Genomic DNA, 25,656 nt, shown 5'->3' with positions numbered 1-25,656 from the left:
TATCAATGCCAAATAAGAGTAATATTTAATATATCTATTAACCTATCTGTATAAAAATTTCTGAATATCAAATTTAGAAATTATACTGATGTAAATCTATGTCCTTCATATCAAGGAAGAAAAAATATTGTTTGATTTGATGATTAAAGATAATATCTAAATAAATAATACATATTTTATTTGTTTAAAAAAAAATCTGTATAAACGCACATTTGTACTTGCTATTTGCAGTGGCATAAGCAAAAAAGGAATCCGATGGGTTCCGTCTGATACCCCTCTGAAATTACAGAATACTTTAACTTAATCTTATCCATAACTAAAAATTATATAAGCTTATATATTATATTCATTTGTAAATTATATATCTTGGCATAAAAAATATCGTATACATTTCTCAATCAGAAAAAAGGTTTTAATATTTATTAACTGATATCAATGTACATATTTTATTATTAATAATATTTCATTTCAAATATCTTCCTACTTGTGTAGGTATCCTGAGCCTGAAGTAGAATGGTATAGAAATGATCAGAAACTTTATCCTAGTGAACGAATTAAAATAGAAAAAGAACTTAGTGGTCTTTTGAGGCTTAGCATTGCTAATGTAGAATCAGCGGTAGATGCTGGGAAGTATAAAGTAAGAATTTTCAATGATTATGGTGAAGATGAATGTGAAGCATCATTCATATTTGACTGTAAGTTAAATTATAAAAAACTATTTCATTAATCATAAAATATTTTTATTTCATAAAAGTCTATTTCATTTTGCTGTAAAATTGAAATAAAACAACATAAATTTCAGAAGCAAATTCCTTCTTGGTCAAACTAAAAGCTATTGACCAACAAACATGTCATTGTGACACATTAATTTAATTACAAATAAATAAACAATATTTAATTCAAAAACGTTTTCTGTATCATTCATAATTTTAAAATTTAATTATAGTTTATTATCATTACCTAAGTTATTTTGCAGTACAGATAAAAAATAATATAGCATCTATTAATAAACATTGTGTAGCCTTATTACGTATTGACTTTGTTTTAATGGCAAACAAATATATTTTTAAATCTCTGATAAGATATTGAAAGAAATTTGTATTATTAATCACTTTACAAGAAATTTTCTTTAATTATTTTTAGCAATGGGGTTGGGTGATAGGCATGGAGTTGGTGAACAATTTAAAGACTTTGAAGCATATAAACATAAAGGAGCTCCCATGCCTTTAGCAGATCGTCCAATAATCAGCAGAATGACTGACAGAAGACTAACACTTTCATGGAGACCTTCTATTCCATTTGGACCTCGGGATCCTGTTACTTATCAAGTTGAAATGTGTGATCTTCCAAATGGTGATTGGTTTACTGCAAGATCAGGTATGCAATTATATAATAGTATAACAGTACAAAATAAGCATTTTAATTTCTAAATCCAATTAGTTTTTATTCTGTTTTAGGTATTAGAAGCTGTGCTTGTGAAATTCGAAATTTGGAACCCTTTAGGGATTACAAGTTTCGAGTGAGAGTTGAAAATAAATTTGGTATCAGTGATCCATCACCTTATGCTATAACTTATAGGTTTGTAATTCTTTATCTAACCAATGCCTCTTTTTTTTTTATTAGTCAGAAGTAATATCATAATTTTTATTCTGTTTACTAAAAAATGTTTTAATATTGAACAAGTATAAATAAAAAAATTGCAGTGAAAAGAGAGATTTGAGTGTCTGTAAAATCAGATTTTATACCATTATGCTATTAATACTCCAAGTAACTAACTTCAGAAAAATAATGCATTTTTCAACTTGGTCATTTATTTGGATTGGTTATTTTAGGTACTGAAAGTATCCAGCACTCATCATTCTGCTATGATGTGGTCTCGATATATATCTACTTTATCATGTTATGCATATAAAAAATAAATAACTTGACTTTCTTTGATATTTTTAGGTCCAAATTGGAACCAGAACCTCCCAAATTTATACCCTATCTTGCTCCTGGTGTGGATTTTCGTCCAGAATCTTCTCCATATTTTCCTGAAGACTTTGATATTGAACGTCCACCACATGATGGTTATGCTCAGGCTCCAAGGTAAAAGTTTTCTGTCACTGGTTAATTTTAATTTATGTTTTTTATTTTAATCTTGTTGCATTAAGAATGTTATTTAACTTTATTTTTCAAAAGGAAATAAGTCTTATCAGATTCATTGTTATTAATCTATGGTTTTTTTTTGCCGTTAACTGTCCAGATTTTGTTTTTTTATTAAACAATAAATATGTGCTTTATTATTGAATACATCACTTTTATCTTACAATTAGTGTATAAATTTTTGTTTGCTGTCTATAACCATTATATTTTATTGTATATTTACTTAATATATAAATGTCAATGTTCCAACCATCCTTAAAAAAAATAGTATTCATTCTTTCCTTGGGCCAAGCTCATCAATTTATCTTGGCTTAAACAGTATTACCTCTAATAAATATTCATCCATGAAATGACCTTTTGGATTAAAACCTATAATATAATTGCTCACTCGGTGGTCCTATAAAATAAATTGAAAAACTATATTTTTTTCAAAAGCACATTATGATGAGTTCTTTATTACTCACTTCTTACCTATCATCTAAAAGTTCTAGTTGCTGTCAAAAGATTTATTTTTTGGTTGGCTATTCAACTAAGAAACAAAACCGAAATGAATCATTTATTATTTCTGTGGTACATAAATTCCATATATGAAGAAATATGCATTCAATCACTCCTAGCCATATTGAACTATTTGAATAAAGATCCTTTTATAGTTTGATCTGAGAGACTTAGGGTGGATACATATGCTCAAGTATACTTAAGCCCCTGGGGGTTGCCAAAAATGTGTTTTTGTTAGGATGAACATTATATGAAAGTTAAGCTCACTTAGAACCCTCCACATTAGAAATGAAAACACATTTTTGGGTGCTTCTGTAGGCCCTATATTATTGTACGAAACAACTTACATAATACTCCTAACAATAACATTTCAGGTATTAGCTTTTAGTAATTTTTTTGTTAAAAAGGATTTAGCTATATCAAAGTGTGTATAGATTAGAGTGTTTCTGTTGTTATATCAGTACCAATGTTCATCAAAAATCTTAATCCCATTTCCTAGACATGTTTCTCAGCATCACTAGAAACCTCGGTTTGACTCATGGACAATAAATCACCCTAACATCAATAGTGATTATTACGATTATTTGCACATTAAAAAATCATTTAACCCGAGACAGATTAAAATCATTGCTTCAACAGGCTGGACAAACAAATTTCAATTTTAATAAATTCACATGGGGTAATACAATCATATTAAACCTAAGATACTTGATTCATAGTCCATAATTTATCTTATATCTCAAAGTAACTGAGTAGGTTATTATTTTTTTTGGTTTTGATATTTTAAAATTGTATTTATTTACAATTTTTTAATGCAAAAATAATTATCCTTCCCTAAAGAATCAATGAAGATATATATATAAATAAATTTTATATGTGTGTATTTATTTCTTTAATTATGTTGAGCAAAGATGGTCATGTATTCTTTTTTATTTTGTGTTCTAATATAGGTTTTTAAGACAAGAACACTATACTCAGTATGGAGTTAAAGGACACAATTGTAATCTATTTTGGTTTGTCTATGGTTATCCAAAACCAAAAATGACTTACTATTTTAATGATGAAATTATTGAAATGGGAGGCAGATATGATTCCAGTTACACAAGAAATGGTCAAGCAACTCTTTTCATAAATAAGTATGGAATACTATATATTTTTCCAAGTTTGTTTTTTAGTTTCTTAGTTAACAGTGTAATTTTAATTTAGCCTGCATAAAATTAAATTTTTAATCATCAATATCTTTATTTTATTAATATTTGTTTATAATTTTAGAATGCTGGAAAGGGATGTTGGAACTTATGAAGCAGTGGCGACAAATGAACATGGAGAAGCTCGACAGAGAGTTCATTTGGAAATAGCTGAATATCCTGAATTTATACGTCGTCCTGATGAAATTACTATTTACCATCGGCAATCAGGAAGAATAGAAGCAAGAGTGATTGGGATACCAGAACCTGAAATCAAATGGTATAAGGATTGGCAGCTCTTAGCTCCAAGTTCTAGGATAAAGGTTATTTATTTATCTATTTAGTTTTTATTAGGATAATTCCAAATTAGTTTAGTATAAGGCTCTGACCAATGTTTAGCAATAAATAAAATTTTTACCCTGTATTTTACTGAAGTTCCATATATATATTTTATGGTGACATAGGTTGAATCAATACATTAGAAATGGGAGAATTAAATTATGCTTAGAATTGAACATGAGATAAGCATTAAATATTTTCCAAAATGTAAATGTATGCATTTAAGAGAGCTAAAAGGAGAAAACAAAAGGTTTTCTCAATTTGTTTTCTAATGAAATCATGTCTATTCAAAATTAATGACTTTTTAATAATAAAATATTGATCTTATAATGCTGAGTAAACACAAAATTTGGTGAATGCCCATTTCATTAAACAATGTTGGCAAATGAGACTTGTTAAATTTGGCAGCTAAAATTGGGAGGGGGGGGGATGTTGGAAAATTATTTACACAAATTCTCCTGATGATCCCCCTCTACTTCCCCACCCTTTTCCCTTAGATTCCTATGATAAAATATCTTATGTATAATATTTTTGTTTAATATTTCTATATTTTGGTGAATATTTATTAATTTAATTATGGTAGCTTTTGGTGCATTAAATACTTTTTTCTGAAGCCTCTCAAAGCTGATAAATTCTTTGGGAATAATTATTAATTTTCGAAAATATAAAAATTTAGGTATTTGTGAAATAAATATTTTTAAAGGTGGTTCACTCTCATTAATTTCATCTCATTAAAAAATTTTAATCAATTCTGTTCTAGATTCATAAGATTGATCCTGACCATTGTTTGCTAGTCATTAATGATGCAATATTAAAGGATGCTGGTTTATACAGTATTTGTGCAAGTAATGTAGCAGGAGCCGTCAGTACCTCAGTGATGGTTCATGTTGAGGAGAAAGAGGAACATCCATATCATCATTATGGACGTGGTCATAATGTCAGGGTTAAAACAAAATCTATTCAGGATTATTATGACTTTGGTGATGAACTTGGCCGAGGAACACAAGGAGTGACATATCATGCTGTGGAAAGAGTGTCAGGTATGTTTTAATATTAATGTTTATTCTTTAATAATGGAATAAAATAGGAAAATAGTAAAACCTTGATAAAGAGAAACAAATATGCTTGTTTAATATAATATAAGTTATTATATCGTTGTATTATTTTGCCTTATATTTGTTAATACTAGGAAATAATAAATAAAATTTACCTTTGTTAAAACAATTTATTTTATGGTACATCGTAACATTTTATTTTTAAATTCATTTATTTATTTTCTATAGGTCGCAACTATGCTGCTAAAGTAATGCATGGACGTGGAGATTTGAAAGCATTTATGCATAATGAATTAGAAATTATGAATATATTGAATGATCGTAAAATTATCAAAATACATGATGCTTTTGAAACTTTGGATTGCATAACATTGATAATGGAACTGTATCCTTTTATGTTAAAGTAATTGACTGAATATGATCATAAAGATTTATTCTATGCTACATTTAACCCTTACTTTGGCTACAAATTCTCTGAGACTCTTTCTATTTTAAAGGGGTCGAGATATGTAATAAAAGGGAGGATCTAGCTAACATTCTCAGTAACCTCTTACTTATATGAAAAGTACCAATTATAATGTGGGGATTAAGGTTGTGATATACTCTCCCCTCATTTCACGAGATACCAAAAATTTAAAAAAATATATATATCTTTTATCCCTAAAACAAACTACCCTTAGATAAGCCTATTTATATCCCCTTTTAATTTAGTTATTAACATTATCAGCTAAAATTGTTTGAAAGAGTCATTGAATTAATGAATGATAAATATATATATATATATATATATATATATATATATATATATATATATACTGTAAATATCCTCTTTTATGAGAAAATAGTTATTTTTATATATAAATGATTTTAGTTATATTTTTATTTTATGTATCAGCATTAAATATTGTTTATTTGTTGTGTTAAATCAAAAAAGAAAGCTAACCAATTTTGATCAGTCATATATGGAGTAGAAAGATCGTTATTCAAAACAAAGAAGATGGCGGTGGGTGTCTTGCTAAAAGTTTATTGAATTGCGGGCATGTTGAGCAGATTCAAATATTTTAAAAACTTTATTTTAACTTCCCATCATAATTGAAATTACAATACATTTAAGAAAAAATAGAAGTTAAGAATAAGTATTAAAGAAAATTATTCATAAAGGAAATCATAGGAAAAAACTCGAAACCGTAGTGCTACAATCGATTCTAAAAGATTCTCTTCACCTCTGCTCACAGGAGACGTTCTCTCACCAGACAATCCAAAACAAAGAGTACCTTTTTCTTCTTGGATGACCCTTTGATGTCTTCTTTCTCTAGATATCCCACTGACGGAGACAAAAGATGTTCATGACCTCTTGCATTCAGGATACGTCCTCCCTATCCCACCTAACAATGACTCCATATATGACTGATCAAAATTGGTTAGCTTTTTGTTTTTATTTAACTCAACAAATAAACAATATTTAATGTTGATACATAAAATAAAAATACTACTAAAATCATTTATATATAAAAATAACTACTAAATAACTTATTCAACATTTCCTGAAGATTTTTATGACGTGGAAAATCGAAAAAAGTATATAAAATTATGTTTTAGAATCCAATTTTTATAAGAATCTGTCATCATTAATGTCCAGAAATGCTTTGTTTAGGAGATATTCATGTCTGAAATTTTTCATTGTTATAAATTATTTAGGCTACTGAAATCATTTAATATCTGTTTCAACTAACAGAGTAATTATCAGTCAAATGTAATATAAGTTTTTCCATTTTTCTTTACAAAAATAGTATATGTTTTAATCATATACAATATATATTATATATACAATACATATATAATCTGAAACTTTAGTTAACCATTTACATCTTTTGATCTTCTATGACTGGCTTTTGCTGATGAAAGTATGCATATATTTTCTAGTACAGGGCTCTAGGCACTTTAAACGTTATTTATTTTAAATTATTATTTTTAGTATACAAATATTTTTCTTAATGATTCAAAATTAGAGCAAGTGGTGGAGAATTGCTTGATGCCTTAACAAGACAAACACATACTAATGAGTCAGAAATAGCATCGTATATACGACAACTTTTATGTGCCCTTGATCACATGCATGACCAGAATATTGCTCATCTAGGATTGACAGTAAGTGTTAATTTATTGATTAATTATTATATCCACTAATTGTATTTATTTTAGTGATAAGAGTTCCTTTAGTTAAGGGGTACCGAATAGCTTTAGCTTTCTGGTAAATATTTGTTACTTTTTTCAGTTGCAAAATATGTGCTTGATGAGTGTAATAATTATATGTAGTATTTTTATTAATCGCGAAGTCTGTTGTGTGATGTCCTTCAATTCCTGTGACCTTTATTATCTGTCCATAAAACAATATTGCAACTATGATATATGTCGGGGCATTGTTACATTACATCTATTAATTAGTTTAGATTATTTATTAGATTTAGTTTTTATTAAATTTAATTTAATATCAATTAAATTGGAACTTTTATCTCAAAATAACATTTATCTAGGAAAGAAATATAAAGGTTATTCTTTGGTTACAAGTGTGATAAAAGTAAGTAAAAAATCATCTTTTCATTTCATTTCACAACAGGAAGAAGTAAAAGAAGTTTGAATAATATCTAGGATTCAGGCACATTACCTCAGCAATTCTAACTTTTCTACACTGTTTGGAATGAAAAATAATGCTGAAAGGATAGATGGGAGTAAAGCCAAATATGAGCTAAACATACTCATTTGTTTAATTCATAGACATGCGATGATTAAAGGGTAAACCAGTGCAGATCTATGAATTAAACCTATGAGTACCTTTTCTCCACATGTAGCTTAATCCCCACATACCCTAGTTAAGAAGTTGTCAGTTACATAATAATCCATAAATAAACACAAGTAATATAGCTTTAATGCCTTAAATTTTCAAAAATGTATATTTTGTTTCTGGACTGAGATTTAGACTAGTCAAGTAATTATTGGCATTGGACTATCCAATAGTTTTACATAAAATAATGCAGAGGTAATGAACCGCATCCTTTGTCAATGCTATAAATTCTGATATTTCAAAATATAATTGTAATAAATAGGAGTAGTTTTTATTGCATTATGGAACTATAATGAGATATTACGTTTGAAAATAAATAATTTTTGTTATTACCTTTCAAAATTTATTCATTTTTGTTTGAAATTATTTTCATGATAGCCTGGAGATCTCTTGATAGCCCATCCTGGGGGAGATGATTTGAAACTTTGTGACTTTGGTTTGAGTAGAAGAATACATCCAGGACAATTGTTACCTTTGGACTATGGTATGTAATTAATGTATTTATTTAAACAAGTGCCAATTTCAATAAGTGTAGATACATATTAACATTATATTTTAATAAAATAAGCACATTGTAAGATAATAACTACAAAGTTAGTATTTGTTTTCCCCAATTGATTGCTGATTAGTAATGTGAATCAGTAAGTATTATTGATGAATTTTTGAATTAGTACTTGTAAGTGTAAATAAAACATATTAGTTACACAGAGGGTAATGTTTACTTGTTAGAGTAGGAGTTGTCTATGGTATCTAATCTTCATAAGCTGCTCCAGTCTCATCTCAGACTTGTCAGATAATTCACCACACATTAGACAATGATCCTAAGAGTGGAAGAGAATGTTGATGAGAGAAGCTGATGAGCCTAAGGAGGCATGGAATTACATCATTTTAGAAAGTGTTTATGAAGATTGTGATGGCCCGGCATGTTGGGGTACATCATACCATCCAGGTTAATACTGAACACCAATTTGTTTATATTCTTCATTGGTTTGCAAAAAGATCACTTGCTGTACTAATTTCTCCCACCAGAACCAGCAGAAACTGGTTTTAAATAGTGATGGATTTTCAGGTGCTTTAGAAAGCATGGTTGCTCGAAGAAAGGTGTTGATCAGAGATTGCTCAAATTTTTTTAGCACTAAGTTTTGTGGGGATTTCTTGTGTATCTATTTCTATGAGCACCTATGAATTGATGGGTTAACAAAAATGTGCATTTTCTTACAAAAATCAGTTTATTCTAATTAAATCTGAATTAAACAATATTAGGCTTCACGTTTGAATAAATTATTAATAAGTAAAAAAATCTTTATCGAAATGATGAAGGGCGTACCCAGATAAACTAGGGCGCAAGAAATAGTCAATCAGGTTGTGACATTTCAGCATGGAAAAGGAGAATGAAACCAAAATTGTAAGAATATTATATATAATTGTCACAGCTTGCTTGAAAAAAAATTTTTTTATTAAATTAATAATTTTTCACTCCTGGGGAGGGGGGCAGCTGCTCCCTCCTGCTCCCTCAGGGTACACCCATGGAAATTATAACAATAATATTACTGGAATTAGATTTATTGATTGTTAGCTTTCCTTTGGCCTAATACACACTGATCTTATTCAGAGGTATCCTTAAAACAGTGTTCATTGGTGTTGATAATTTTGTTCAATATCTTGTTGAGGTCATCTGCAGACAATAGATATTCTGAGTGGTGGATAGAGAATTAATTTATCTTTGGAGAAGTTTTGAAGAAAAAGAAAGAATGAAGAAATGTCTGAAGTCAGAACCCGTAGAAGGAGCAATATTGTTGTATTAAGATAAACTATGGCTTTTTCCAGGCTTTAACCTTGAAGGTTTTTCTTTTTATCAATAATTACTTTGCAAAAACAATCATCAAATCGGCATCTAACGTGACCTCTAGGCAACAGCTCTAACTTTAATTTAAAAGAGACTATCTGTCTCACTTGCTCGTTAGTCTTTAACAAATATAGTGGGAATAGGTGTTTTGTAAAGTGTACTCTTCCGAACTTTAAGTCATTAAATAGAAACGGGGAATTTAGCTAGAGGTCTAGGAAGTTGCTGCCAAATGGTCACTACTTCTAGGTAGGATAGAAATTTATCGAAGATAAATCTGGTTCTGTTTGTCAGTTTGATCAACAGCTTCACCTTTCTATTTAACATACAAAATCCAGTCAAATCATCAAAAATTATTTTTAAGAAGTTGTTATAACATCTTATTCTTCTCTAAGATGCCCAGCAGTGACATTATGCCATGATCAACAAAGATTGTTCTGGTGCTACAAGAGGGTTTTGGATGTGACTGATTGGTCAGCTGTAAAGTCAATAGATGAATCCAGATTTTCCCATAAGAAAAAATTATTAATGTCTAAGAATTCAGCCAACGTATTAGATCTTAATACATTACTCCGGTGACTTCTTTTCATGTTGGTGATACTGATACCCTGAGGTATGGCCCAAGATTTACATTTTTGGCTGTACCACCCTTCACATTATGGATGGAACTCTGACAGCACTGTGATAGTTTAAGAAAATTATCATTGAGTATTTATAATCTCCCAGAGACTTACCTACCTATGATTTTATATTTTTTAATGATAATGCATGGCCACAACATGGTAAAATCGTTTGTGAGACAATTGTTAATTCAGGAATAAGTTAACTTCCCTTGCCTCCTTTTTTTCCCAGCTTTCAACCCAATTGAACTCATATAGAAGGTCGTTTATTTCCTAAAATCCGTGTTCCTCCTCATTCAGAGACATGGAGACTGTTTTACCTTAACTTTTACAAGACATTCCAGCATAAACTAGCAATAATATCATAAACAGGATGAAAAAAAGATTCTGAGCAACTGTGGAACAAAGAGGGTTTATTAGGCTTCATCCATTATTAAAAAAAATAAAAATTATATTTTCACAAAAAATCAAAATTATTGTAAAAAAATTTTTATTCTTTTAAGTAAAATAATAACCTCTTCCTAGACATTTTTTTCTCTTGTCAACTTTTTCTCTCCAATCTCCTACAGTAAAAATGATTATAGCTTATAACATTGAAAAATAGAGTCTTTCCAATCATTTTTGGCTAGTTTATAACAGCATTCAATGGGAATAAGTTGGTATATCGAAAAATATGTGTATTGTGATTATATGCACTACAATAACTAAGCCTTAAAAGATACAGGTGAGGGATTTGTGTGAGTGTATAATATTTTTTTCCAGGTATGCCCGAATTTGTATCTCCAGAAACAATTAAGGGTCAAGGTGTAAATACCTCATCTGACATGTGGAGTGTTGGTGTTATAACTTACTTACTACTCACTGGAATTTCATTGTTTCGTGGAAATAATGATATGGAAACACTTAACCTGGTAATATATTACTTTTAATACATTGATTTATAAGAACAAAAAAATTGTAATTAATGATGGAAGTGTATTTTTAATATTTTTATCTTTTATTTATGTAACATACTTGACTGAATCATTATTAATATTGGTAGATACTTTATAAGAGGTGGTTAAACCAATGATAAAGAATGGCTGAATCTCAATACTAAAAACATGTTAGATTTTTCTGTTCTCTCCCTAAAAATCGTTCAAACATTTGAGGACAGAATGGAAAATTAACATTTAATTAAAACCACTTTTCAGCATTAAAACTCAAAGGAAATCAACATCTTCTGTCATAAACCGATGTTACTTCAGCTATGTTATTCTTTGTCCCTGATATTTATGTAAGGTGCAGCAGCGATTTCCTAACTGAATTGTTTATTAGGTTGAGTTAATTTTCCATCCATAAATATAAAGTTCAAGAAAGGCCATTTGGTGTGCAATACAAAAAAAAAACTATTTTCTAAAAAAATGCATGCTTATACGGGTCTGGCAATGTTTTGGATTGAGAAGCTGTACAGGAGTCTGGGGTGATGGTGAGAATCATTGATCTCACACCATTAGCAGAGGATAATGTTTAGGTTACTTGAATCATTGAACAGGTTAATAATGTGGTTTCACTGTTAAAGGGTATTATCAGAATGGTAAAAGTTTAATTTGAACATGTTGTGTTTTCCTAGGTACTACTCCAAAAATGCATAAATGGCAATGAAGGATATTTGATGAATGTATTGTTTAAACTATTTTTTGTTGTACACAAAATGGCTATTCTTGTGCTGTATACAAGGAAAATTAATCTTGAATAAATAGTTTAATTATCCCATTTCTCTTCTTCCTCTTTTACTCCTACACCCTTAGCAGTTTTTGTTAATGTATTCACTGGATCCTTGTCTTCTTGGAAATAATTGAAATAAAAAAACTACACTAAAGAGGATATAAGTTTATCGAAGAAAGAGTCCCTGACTGTTTTAGGGAAAAGTAGCTTAGATTAAATTGTGTCAGGACAGCCCCTCAAAATAAATGTTGACCTTTCTTATCTGGTTAGGAATGAGTAGCAAATACCAGATAATAATACCCATGTACCATAAAAGAGATAATATATATATATATATTATAACTTAAGTATCGGCGAAAGCAAAATGTTAAAAAAGAGAAGAAGGAATAAGATCTGACTCGCTTAGACTGCTGTAAAATAATGGATTTATTGGGTTCGGTACATCTCTTTATATACATTCAATCAGCTGATCCCCTCAGTCAACTGACATTGAAGTAATAGCTCAGACTCAGACCATTACTCCCCCCCCTCCCCCCCTCCACCAGTTTACGAACAATCCTCATAAACTAATATACAATATAATAACATAGAAAACAAAAACAATTAAGAAAAACTTTTTACAATAAAAATAAATTCCTATATACATATAATTGGGAGAACTCACAAGCTCCCTAAAATAATTGCTGTATACATAATTTAAACCTAAGAATAAAATTAAAGAACTCTTTATACAATACATAAATAAGCTAAAATGAACAAAAAACAATATTTACAAAAGTCAAAATAAACCTTAAAACAAAAATCAATTAATAGAATTACACTAATAACCAATCCTTCTGTAATGCAGTCTAGTATTTGCTGGCAATATGAGAACACTCCAATTTTTACATTGTTTTTTCTGGAAATTTGAACTCTTCAATATGGACAGTTCTCCTCTTTTTAGGTTCTTTAATACTTTCTACAGTAACAATGTTGTGTTCCCTAATAATTATCACCCTGAATGGACCCTCATATCGCTGTATCTCCTTACCCCTGTTAGACCCCAACTTTCTGTATATGATCATTCCGATTTTGATCGCTCCCATCCTGTCTGTGACTTTATCTTCTTTTAGTATGATCTCATGGACTGTCTTCCCAGTTGCCCCGAACATGTCTCCTTTAAAAAAAATATCTTCATATTCTCTCCTAAGTCTCTGTCTCCAGTCCTCAGCCTGATTGATTGCTCTGACCCGTGCGTCCTCAGTTTTTCTTTGTCAATGATATTTGTACATTTTACCCCCCAAGTTAATTCTCCATTTTCCCTTGATATTAACCTTCCCTAGCAGGTCACACTCCACAATCACTTTGTATTCCCTCGGCATACTACCTATGATATATACCGGCAAGTTGTCCCTTCTAAGTACCCATTGGTTCAACCCTATCTCCACCTCCCCCTCTACCATACAAGGGCCACCCAGGGTGATCAATTTACATTGGCATTTCTGAATCTTGTGTGTTCTCTCTCCATCACACAGCTTTTGCAAGGCTTCTCAGCACATGATGATGTTGGAACTGCCGGTGTCCACCAGGCACCTCACTCCTGCTACCTCTATTATAGGCAGACCACCGCTCTTCTCCTTCACATTATAATTCAGCAATGTGTGGTCGCTCCTCCACTGGCATCCCCTTCAGATGTCTCACGTCTTCCTCCAGTCCCTCGCCTCCATTCTCCTCTGTTCCCTCGTTTCCATCCTCTTGTTTACACCTTGTCCCCTTGACTAGCTCGGTTCCACTAAATGCCCAACCGGTGAAATTCATTTGTTCCTTAGGCACGGGCGGGGAATGATGTTTCCTGGATGCAGGAGGTCCACATCATCTTTTGTCCAGCTCAAGGATAGACATCTTGAAAAAGAAGACATCGAAGAATCACTCAAGAAGAATAAGGGACTCTTTGTTTTGGATTGCCAGTGAATGAGATGATTAAAAAACTTTTAAGGACAAATGATTTGTTGACAGTCAGTTTTTGTTTGCTGAAAGATTATTTACAGCAAGTGTTAGTTTGTTGAGAAAGAAGAAAATGAAAACCTTCCATCATCAAAAGAAGATTGTATAAATTGGTTAATGTTGCTCAACATATAATTAAGTAAAATTGTAAAAGTATATGAAAGATAAGTGTTCTGATTCCCTGGAAACCCGCCCGGATATTAAGAGTCTATAATATCACATATAATAAAATAAAAATTCTCATATCTATTTAATATTTAATATTTTTATTTGACCTTGTCATCTTCAAAACTATACTTCAGATATGAGAATAAGTAAAAAAAATAAAAATAAAATTCCTTTTATTTTATTTGAAATAGTTTTTGAATATTACATAAATTGTCGCCCAACAGGTATGGCCTAATTCTTTACAAATTAGGTCACGGCAATCAGGACACAGCTTTTAGAAGAGTTTAAATTGAATAATTTTGTTTTTTTTATAAATAACTTAAGTAGTTAATAATGGAGGATAATGTACAGTTAACTGGGGGTAGAGATCCTAAAGAGGTGATTCTTGGAAAATCGAATGGTATGGCAGTAGTATTAAATGTAAATGAGAAGATAATGTTGTCCAACACATTAGAGCTGGGTATGACTACTTACTAGTATTAAATAGTGTCCATAAAAATAAATTAGGGGAAACAGATTTGGTTTTAAATTCAAAGGTTGATAATGGCAATCATTTTGATACTAGTAACATGTTGCAACAATTAATAGTGATGTTAAACAAATAAATTGATGAACAGAATGAAAAGCAAAGAAAAAGATTTTATTTTATTTTAAATAATTTTTGAATATTACTATATATATATACACCTTTTTAACTTTTCATAATATTTTCTTATTTTCATGTATATATCTAATATACTAATATAATAAAAGATCTATAGATCTTTTCAATTATTCGTATATATCTAATATACTAATATAATAAAAGATCTATAGATCTTTTCAATTATTCGTATATATCTAATATACTAATATAATAAAAGATCTATAGATCTTTTCAATTATTCGTATATATCTAATATACTAATTTGTTTAGTACATGACAACAACATTTTTAATATTTCTATCATCTCTATGGATATAGAAATATCTCTATAATTTATATACATCAAAATTAACAACAACATTTACTTTATTATTACCCTTTCAAATTTTGTGTTTCAGATTGATTACTTTAAATACTTCTAACCCTATGTGTTAAAAGTTAATTGAATAAATCAAATTAATACAAGGTTAAACAACATAAAAATAAAACAAAATCCATTCAAATATCACATTTTATTTTGTTTTTGTGTGATATTGTTATATGCTTATAATTGATTTTGTAATATTTCATTTATTGCTTAGTTAAAGTTAAATTAACAACTAATGATAATAAAGCATTGCGTATAACTGTTTTATTTTTTAATTTAATTTAATTTTTTTAGGTTAAAGAAGGGTATTGGGAATTTGATGAAAATTTGACAAGAAAATTATCTTTAGAAGCCAAGGACTTCATAACAAAGTTGCTGGTTATGGATCCTAGTGGTAGGCTTGATGTAAAAGCTGCGCTACGACATCCATGGTTGAATTATGCTGATCGCCTCCCTCCAGATCTCTATGAAATACCAACTGAAAAATTGCATAATTACTATAATTTGTGGAAGTGAGTGTTAATTAAATAATAATTTTAATTTATTGTGATTTCTACTGTACTTTTGTTTTTATTGCAACCAGTAACGACATAAATGTTTATTATAAAGTTAAAACAGATATCTCCTAAATACAAAGTATTACTGTGTTTGATGGTTGAATTTTTTTTTTTTTTTTTTTTTTTTTTTGCCCATATACAGATATAGATAAAACATAGAATTTATTCTTATTTTCTTTTTCTAAGGGACTGGTATAGTAATGCTTCATGTCGTAACTGGTATAGAAGAAGACCCTTACTTGGAGCTTACAGTCATCCTTCTCGCATGGTCTACCCACCTCATTATATAGCAACACCATCACAATCACCGGAAAGAGAAATCAAAGAAAAACCTAAAAAGCCATCATGGATAGACCAACTGCCATCCAGGCAACCAATAAACTACGAAACTGGAGTTGTTTCTTCAGAAAGCCAGTATGCTCTAATTTCATATTTCATAATTTTCATTTGGTCACCAGAAACTTATTAATATCTTAAAAAGGTTTTGTTTTTTTTGTTGATTATAAAATTTTCGTGAAACCTGTTATAATTCTAGATTTTTTAATTTATTTTTCCTAGCAGTAATTTTATTGGTGAAATCAAATGGCAATACTAGGAAAACAACTGATATAAATTTTAGCTTTGATAATGTGGTAGTTTCGATCAGAAAGAATGAGGCACTTAATGTCCTCAAACAACTAATGAACCTCTTAATCAATTTATCTAAGAAAATTTCAACAATAACAGTTAATCAAAATGGGCATATTTGTTGCAAAATCCTACTGTAAATTTGGAAATAGGATCCTTTGAAACATAATATATAATCCCTATACTTGGGAAACTTCTAGTTGTAGTAGTCATTCTTAAATATACTCAAAAAGAAATTCCAAGTCAGGATTCTTGAAAACCTAATAAACATTCCTTATAACAAATAAATCTAGAACAGTATAGTAATTCAAAAGGCACTTGGGTGGTCTACAAGGTATTGTAGAGCCTGTTCCCCATGTCCATTTCTAATTTATGTCAATAGAAAATTCATTAAAATAAAATAAACTTATTATAAATTTATTAGAAAATAAAATAAACCTTAATTATGTTATTTTACCTACTTTGCAATTACCTATGTATACATTTTATTTTCTACTTCTCTCATCACTTCATTTTATTAATTCCATTCTGTAAAATTATTCACTTTATGTCATTCTGTTTATATTTTATTTTTTATTTTCTATACTTATTGGTTCTTATCTTGTTCTGTTCTTAGCCCTGATGAAGGCTAGAAAGTCTAGCCGAAATGCTGGCACAATTAAATAAGTCATTCAGGGGTTTCTTGAATAGCTATTTCATATCTTTTATATTAATTAGAAATCTATATTTATACATATTTTCCAATTCATTATTTTAAAGAAATATTTTCAGAACTATTAATTATTTATGTTGGATTTTTCCTATAGTAATTTAGAAACTTTATTTCATAAAACATATTTTCATTATAATCATAACTGAAAATTATTTTTCTAGTTATCAATATGGCCCAGACACTTATTTACTTCAGCTGCGTGATGTTGATTTTCCAGTACGTATAAGAGAGTACATGAAAGTTGCTTCTCATAGAGGAACTGGTGTTCCTCGGTATTCAGAGGATAATCATTTAGATTGGAGGGTAAGAATAATATAACACTATTAACAAAATAATTACTAGAAATACTTTAATACTACATACATATTTTATCTGGAAACCAATAAAAAATAGCTCTTGCCCAGTATCAATCGGTAAAGATAATATTTATCAAGTGAATGACAAGATACGTTTTTTTCAATCGAATATGATACTTTACTGCGTGTTCCTATTGTAATGATAAAGTTGAATCGTTAGGTACACTCTTTATTAGTCTAAACAACAATGTTTATACCTGATCATAAAACAACACATTCACATTTATTATGAACAGAAATATTCAGTTTTTTTAGACATACAAAAAACACACCTAGTCCTTAATTATTAATTGTGTGTAATTGATCATTTGGCGAGAGGTTTCAAATGGGTTTGCCACTAAAACAAATGTAAAATAATGAAACATTAAATGAATTATAAATAAAAATAGATTTAAAAGAAACTAGTATATTTCTAGAAATAAAAGTGTTAATAATAATTTCGGCAATGGCAAACCCATTTCAAACAGTCTCTTTGCTAACGTCAAATATTCCCACTGAAGACAATTTTGCCATCACATCACTCTCAATGATATTGGCTCAGAACCTAACAGTCGGTTTTACTGCACGTCCAGAGCGGGTGTGATACACTGGTTGATGCTGTTCTGCGTTGAGGTCATTAGAAGGGTTGGTAGATCCTGCAGTGGGCGTAGGAATGGGCTGAGCCGCATCGGTGTTTCTTTCTATCTGCGTTGTGTTTGCGCCGGGAATAAGATGTGCCACCTTCAGTCGATCCATCAAAATCGTTTTTTGGACCTGATGGTAGCTGGATCTTAAATGTTTTCTCCTTCCGTGAGATTACTCAGTAGGGTCCAGAGTACGGTGGAGATAGAGATACCCTAATGGAGTCGTTCCTTAGAAATACGTGGGTGCAGTCCTTTAAGTCTCGATGCACAAAAGTCTTGGACGTGCTGCTGTGGTATGGTGCCGGGCGGAGATTCTTCATGGCCTTCTGTAGGGTTTTCAGTGTCAATTCAGAGTCCTCCCGATGTCCTGATGCCTCAAAGAACTCTCCTGGGAGGCGTAAAGGCTGCCCAAATACCATTTCTACAGCATTGGCTCCCATGTCCTCTCTCACTGCCGATCGGAGGCCTAAAAGAACTGTTGGTAAATTACCTGTCCATCCCGATGTGTTCAGTGTAGACATGAGGGATGCCTTGAAGGTCCTGTGCCACCGCTCTACGCATCCGTTAGACTGAGGATGGTATGCTGTAGTCCTGTTACGCTGGATACCTAATATACAAGTAAGATTTATGAAAAGGTCTGACTCGAACTGGCACCCTTGGTCAGTGGTTATCCTTGCTGGTGTACAATAGCGGGAGTTCCATGTACCCACAATTCCTGATAAAACCTTGGTAGTTGTTATCTCCTCCAGAAGGCACACCTCAGGCCAATGGGTGAATCAGTCAATGATTGTCAGACAATAACACATTCCGTCAGAGTTTGGCAATGGTCTGATGAGGTCAATGTGAAGGTGTTCAAACCTGGAGCTGGGAGCTGGAAGGTACCTGGAGGGGTTACTGTGTGACATATCACTTTCGATTTCTGACATGAAATACAACACCAAACCCATCTCGAGATGTCGGCGTTCATGCCAGGCCAGAAAATCACTGTGTTACTAGCTGTCTTGAGGCTCGTATACCGGGGTGGCTGAGCCCATACAGGCGGTGGAAAATTTCTTCTTGCATGGACTTAGGAATGTATGGCCATGCCTGAGAGGTGGAGGTTTCGCAGAGGACTGACGTTACAGTACTGGAAGGTTTGATCCATTGAAGCTGAAGGCGGTCATTTTTCTGTAGCTCTGTAATGGTTGGATCCTTCTGTTCTTCTGCCGCTATATGTACATAATCGTCAGTGCACTGACCAACGGTGTTCTCTTCCCTGGGTACATGGTGGATGTGGTCGTAAACTGGCTAATGAAATTAACCAGACGAATCCGCATGTGTGTCGCTGTCTCCGGCTTTTGATGGAATGCATATTTCAAAGGTTTGTGGTCCGTCCATATCTCAAAATGTCGCCTGTCCAGGTAATGCCTGAAATGCTTGATGGCTCGGTAGATTGCCAAGAGCTCCCTATCATATGTGGCATATTTATTCTGCGTTGGGGTGAACACTTTAGAGAAAAATCCAAGAGGTCGCCAAACGTTGCCATCTTTCTGCTGTAAAACTGCTCCCATGGCGGTACTGGAGGCGTTGCATACTAAGACTAGATGAGCGTTCTCCCTAGAATGTCCTAGCACTACAGCATTCTGTATGGCAGTTTTGCAGCGTTTGAATGCTTGGATGGATTCTTCTTCCCAGTTGACTTGTCTCTTATCATTGTTCTTCGCCCTAGCAAGGAACTTGTTGAATGGAGCTTGCAAATCTGCCACTCTGGGTATGCAACAACGGTAAAAGTTAAACATACCCAGGAAATGTTGCTGGTCCCTTTCGTATCTGGTCTGGAATATGATGCAATAGCTTCAACCTTGGCCGGAAGAGTGCTAACACCAGTGGCGTTGACCATGTGTCTTAAGTGTGCGACTTCCTTAGGAGTGAAGACACACTTTGCTAGGTTCAAAGTGAGACCAGGGTCCTCAAGTCGTCATAGGACTTTCTCTTCATGTGTTGTGTGCTCCTCTTTGTCTCTGGAGGCGATGATGATGTCATCCAGAAACCACTAGGCGAAGTCGAGGCCTCGAAAGACCAAAAAGACCGAAGGGTGTAATCACCATGGTCTTTGGGATATCTTCAATTTATAATAATACTGCAATTTGGTAATATGCTCGGTTGAGATCTAATGTAGTGAAGATTTTCTTACCGTGCATATTAACGTTGAAGTGCGCCAAGTGAGGAAGAGTGTATCTATCGGAGACCGTCCTGGTGTTCAACTCTCGATAATCTCTGCAGGGTCGTATGCCTCCATCCTTCTTCTCCGCTATGTGAAGTGGACTGGCCCAAGAGCTATTGGACAGCCTGCAAATCCCCTCTTCAATCATTTGCTTGAATTCTCACTTGGTGGCGTTGTACCTCTCCAGTGGCAGGTGGCATGCTTTGTCTGTGACTGGGGCACCGTGAGTATGAATATGATGGGCGACGTCGTGCTTTGACTCCTTGGTGAAGGATTTTGGTTGTGTAATGCTAGGGAATTGTCGTAGCAAGGCTGTATACCATTCACCGGTTGGTACCGAATAAACAGTGGGTACCGGCACCTTAGCTAATCTTCCACATGTCGTCAATCCTGTCTTTTGGTCCACCAGCTGACATCTAGTGAGATCTACCATAATATTATAGTGATATGGTAGATCTGCATGAGTGGATGACTCACAGTTACCACTAGAATCTCCATGTACTTTTGCGTCAAAGACCAAGATGGAAGTTCTGGACTATGCTCCCATACGTGGGAATGGGTGTGATATTGGCCTCATACAAGGTGAACTGCATGTTCCGTTTTACTTTCTTGTTCTTCACTGGAAAGACAGATATAGTGGCTCCTGTATCTACCAGATATCTAGTCTCGGACTTTTTGTCGACGAAAAAAAGTCGGCAGTTGCTAATTTCCGATGAAACCCGTCTTGTTTGCCGCTGCCACTAGTTTAAAGCCCCAGCTGTTTTCCAACTGCAAGGTTGACAGCACTTGGTAGCTCTTTCTCCACATCTGTTATGGTAGAAGCAGAGATGCCATCCACTTTTACTCCTCGAAGCCGTGCAATCCCTGTTGGGCGACCTGTTATCGCAGCGGCTCATCCTGGATCCCATTAGCACTTTCACAGCAGCTAATTCCACAGTTAGGTCATTAATTGGTACCCTAATGTCTTCCATCCTTGAAGAAGTAGGCGCTGAGTGACTCCCTATGATGAAATTACTTGAGGGCTGCTGGATTTCCGCAATATGTGCCAGCTTTACGAAATCCGTGTGATCGGTGGCAGCTAAGGCTGTTTGCATTCCCTCAGGTAGCCCTCTTAGCCACAAGGTGTTGACCATATCTTCAGGAACCTTATTTGCGGCCAATTGCTGCATTTCTCGAAGAAGCTGCGATGGCCATTGATCACCCAACCTCTGTTCCTCCAATAGCTTCGTGATTCTGGAGTAGTCTGAGGGCCCAACTGGAGAGTAGCCGCTCTTTTAGCTTCTCATATGGCTTAGTGGCAGGGGGTCTCGGGGAAGATCGGCAACCTGCTTTAGTGCTGCTAAATCCAGTTGGACGATGATCAGCTGAAACTTAGTTTTACTATTAGCTATATAACAAGAGCTGAACACCACCTCAACTTGTATGAACCACAGGTCATGTTCTTCCCAATGAAATGTGGGTAGCCGAGACAATGCGTTGGGTATTTTCGCCGATTCCACTAATTCCTTTTGCTCCTCCTCACTGGTTAGTAGGTCAATTAAATTGTACCCGTGCATGCTTCACTAGAGTTCAATTAAATTAATAAGAGAAATAAACAATAAACTCACGTTTGGTGCCACCACTTTACTGCTTGTTCCTATTGTAATGATAAAGGTAAATCGTTAGGTACTCTCTTTATTAGTCTAAACAACAATGTTTATACCTGAACATAAAACAACACATTCACAGTTATTATGAACAGAAATATACAGATTTTTTTAGACATAACAAAAAACACACCTAGTCCTTAATTATTAATTGTTAGTAATTGATCATATGGCGAGAGATTTCAAATGGGTTCGCCACTAAAACAAATGTAAAATAATGAAACATTAAATGAATTATAAATAAAAATAGACTTAAAATAAATATACTAGAGAAATAAAAATGTTAATAATAATTTCGGGAGTGGCAAACCCATTTCAAACAGTCTCTTTGCCAACGTCGACTATTGCCACTGAAGACAATAATCTTGCCACCACAATATCATTCCAAATAAACTGCTCAAAAATGAATAGGGATATTTCTGATTGAATCTTATTGTATTTTTTTTAGTAAAACACCCTTTTTTTTTGGTTTGTTTGTAAGGGATTTTCTTATTCGTTGATAAACATAAAAAGTAAACTACAAGTATTCTTTATTTTTAATTAAGGATTAACTAAAGGATAGTCAACATGGAGAATACTCATTTTGCTAACAAACAGTTGTTTTTGAATTTTCTCAATATTAATCCAAAAATATTCTGTTTAATGTTGGAAAGATATCATCTTGAACTGGAAGTTCTGAATTTTATCGTTAGAATGAGTGTTCAAGTGTGCCTACAAGTGGATATCGCCGATACAGTTAGAATCTTCCAGAGAATGGTCTCCCAGGTTTTAGCCAGATTCAGAGAAACCGGAAGTACCAGTAGGACAATAGGAGGCCTCGTAGTGGATCTCAGCACATTACAATGTGAAGAGATGACAGAAATATTATTATTGCTGCAAGACGCAACCATTTTCACAGTGCCCAACAAATCCTAAATGAATTGTCAAATATTCTGCCCAGGTTCATACCAACATAAACTATTTTTACAATTTGCTATGAAAAAAAAACTCAGAAAACCTTTAATTTTATTTTTTTATTAAACACTTTTTGTAAAATTTCCCAAGGTCAAATACAATCTTATTTGTATTAAATTTTATAATTAAAATTCTAGGGAAAATGATTCATACATAACTAACAATGTTCCTATTCATTTTTAAGCTGTTTATAAGAGATGTTTTTCTATATTCAATTAATATAAACGTTTTCTTGATAAGTTTTCATGAACTGTGTATACTACTTATTATTAAAATATGTTTTAAAATATAGTGTTGTATTAAGGGGAAAAAAGTCAGTTGGTGTACCACTGTTTTGTTGAAAACATTAAAAGAAGTATATTTATTATTTGAAATTAACTAAATAAAACTGGATTTAATACATGTTTTTTTAGTGGGATAGACAATTTAATTCTGAATTTTCCTTGTATTTATATCATTGATTTGTAAATGATGTGGTCCATTAGAATTGATTGATTAGAATTGATAGGCAGGATTCTGGCCTAAGTTTGGGTGGGAATTGGGAGCCTAGTTCCTTACACTTAGGGCAATTCTCAGTTCTTCTCCTCAGTTTAGATTTATAATTAATAGAATTAATAATGAATCATGAACTAGCTTCCAGTAATTCGAGAACGAAGAAGATTCATGGATGTAATGGATGAAGAAATTGATGACGAAAGAAAAAATAGAATTAACCAGTATGGTTTAGGAGATTCTTATACTGTAAGAAGACTTAGACATGAATTAGGTTCACGGCTTGATACACATGTGGAAGCAGAAGCAATTATAGAAGCTACTAGAGATGGCCAGGTAAATATTAACAAATTGTTTTATTTACATTTTCTAGTATTATAAATATAACGTGGAAAACATCTGTGTTAATAGATAGAATGAATGAATAAAATAAAATGCATTTTCTTGTAAACAAATCTTTATTTTAATATTGTTGTAAACAAAAATATAAATTACACTTCTTAGACAATTTACGGTATATAAAAAACAAAGACCTTAAAAGTATATTCATTCAGTTATTTCTTTTTATATAGTTAAATAAACAAAACACTTTGTAACCTTTGTTTTGTAAAACATTAACACTCCATATTAGTTCCATGCACTGTAATTCACTTTTTTTACATAAACCTATTTATGGGGAACCTCTTTAATTTTGGTGGGTTCTATTTTCATGAATAAATAAACTACACTGAAAAAGTACATAATGACAGTGTAATATTTTTTGAGCTAGGTTGCATAAAACTCCATAACTAGTTGAAACTAAAGTTAATATAGTACAACTCAGTGGTAGATTTTTCAATATTACTTTATTAATTTATTTAATTTTGTAAAAGACAGCTTAATGAGGGCCAGGTACCCACTTTAGAGGCTGTGAGTGCCCCCAGGAAGTTCATCCAATTGAACAGTTGATATTGCTGACAAATAAATTTTCTGCCAACAACTGGACTCGAACCAGGGCCCAGGAGTCAGGAATCAAGTCCCTTATCTACTTAGATAACCTACTCTATAATTGGAAATGCTAAAATTTAATACTTTATCCAGAAAAATAATTATATCCAATGAAAATACAGTGTTAATTTTTTAACAAATTTTATAATCTGCATTTAGCAGTATTTCATATAGTGTATATGTTTTATAAGGCTAAACATTTGAATTATATATTTTCCTTTCAAAACCAATGATTCATTTTGCATGATAATTCATAGAGATACTCTTTTTGTCAACTGACAACAAATAATTTTCTCTTCCAGTGTGAGTGTTAAATCTTATGGGCATATACTTTGATGCTACATTAGTTTTAACATATATTGTTAATTATTACACTGAATGATTTATTTGTAAGCTTATACAATTATGTATAATAGAAATATTTGAAACTATATTAAGCTATTCATTTACCTTGAATTAATTTTTTTTTCTTACCTTTAGCTACTGTCGAGATATTCCCTTAGATATATCAGTACCATTACAGGAATATTTACCCCATCACTAATGATGGAAATTTCATCTACAAGTTGTTTAAGACTCAATTGACATCCCTGTTTTCTGAGATCTTAATTATTAGAGTGAAATTTTTTTTAGCAGTGGAGGCAATTTTGTCACCTCTTCCCTTTCTTCCCCAGTGCTGTTAACCTTTGAACCTCCAATGGAAAGAAATCTCTTCAATAAAGGATCCTCAAAGAAATTATAATTTTAAAACAAGTTTATATCTATCATTTAATCTGATGACTACGCATCTTGAAGGGATAAATTGCTGAAAACCTTAAACAATATTATAAATATATATATACCACAGGTGGCCACAGGGTAAAGTGCGTGACTACTAACTCCAAGGACCCAAGTTCGAATCCGGCTGGGCAGAAAATTGTTTTCTGTTACACTGTAGCCGTGAGTCAACTCCAGTGGGTTCTTGGGGTCCACCCAGCCTCTTAAATAGGGTAAAAATCTGGCGGTCGAGCATGATTCTGACCAAATCACTTCCTTGCTCAACCGTTGGTCTAGTAACAGTACTTCTTTACAAAGTACTGAACCCCTGACCCTTCATGGG

General features: G+C 32.2%; 1 protein-coding gene across 4 annotated transcripts in view; it reads left to right on the top strand.

Annotated features, from left to right (window-relative positions):
* Obsc (Obscurin) overlaps window positions 1–25,656 on the top strand; it is a 185,041-nt gene that overhangs the window by 139,964 nt on the left and 19,421 nt on the right. For all 4 annotated transcript variants that reach the window (XM_067045343.1, XM_067045345.1, XM_067045344.1 and 1 more), the window contains 15 exons: window positions 493–695; window positions 1,144–1,377; window positions 1,458–1,578; window positions 1,948–2,088; window positions 3,594–3,779; window positions 3,916–4,153; window positions 4,930–5,209; window positions 5,453–5,609; window positions 7,234–7,372; window positions 8,445–8,550; window positions 11,292–11,440; window positions 15,695–15,912; window positions 16,144–16,371; window positions 17,458–17,599; window positions 23,712–23,906. In XM_067045343.1, the coding sequence (XP_066901444.1) occupies window positions 493–695; window positions 1,144–1,377; window positions 1,458–1,578; window positions 1,948–2,088; window positions 3,594–3,779; window positions 3,916–4,153; window positions 4,930–5,209; window positions 5,453–5,609; window positions 7,234–7,372; window positions 8,445–8,550; window positions 11,292–11,440; window positions 15,695–15,912; window positions 16,144–16,371; window positions 17,458–17,599; window positions 23,712–23,906 (2,737 nt within the window). The remainder of the gene's footprint in view (window positions 1–492; window positions 696–1,143; window positions 1,378–1,457; window positions 1,579–1,947; window positions 2,089–3,593; window positions 3,780–3,915; window positions 4,154–4,929; window positions 5,210–5,452; window positions 5,610–7,233; window positions 7,373–8,444; window positions 8,551–11,291; window positions 11,441–15,694; window positions 15,913–16,143; window positions 16,372–17,457; window positions 17,600–23,711; window positions 23,907–25,656) is intronic.

This window comes from Halyomorpha halys, unplaced genomic scaffold, assembly GCF_000696795.3.
Source record: "Halyomorpha halys isolate HHAL.00 unplaced genomic scaffold, Hhal_1.1 Scaffold179.1, whole genome shotgun sequence".
NCBI lineage: Eukaryota > Metazoa > Arthropoda > Insecta > Hemiptera > Pentatomidae > Halyomorpha > Halyomorpha halys.
This window is presented reverse-complemented; position numbering and strand designations above follow the sequence as displayed.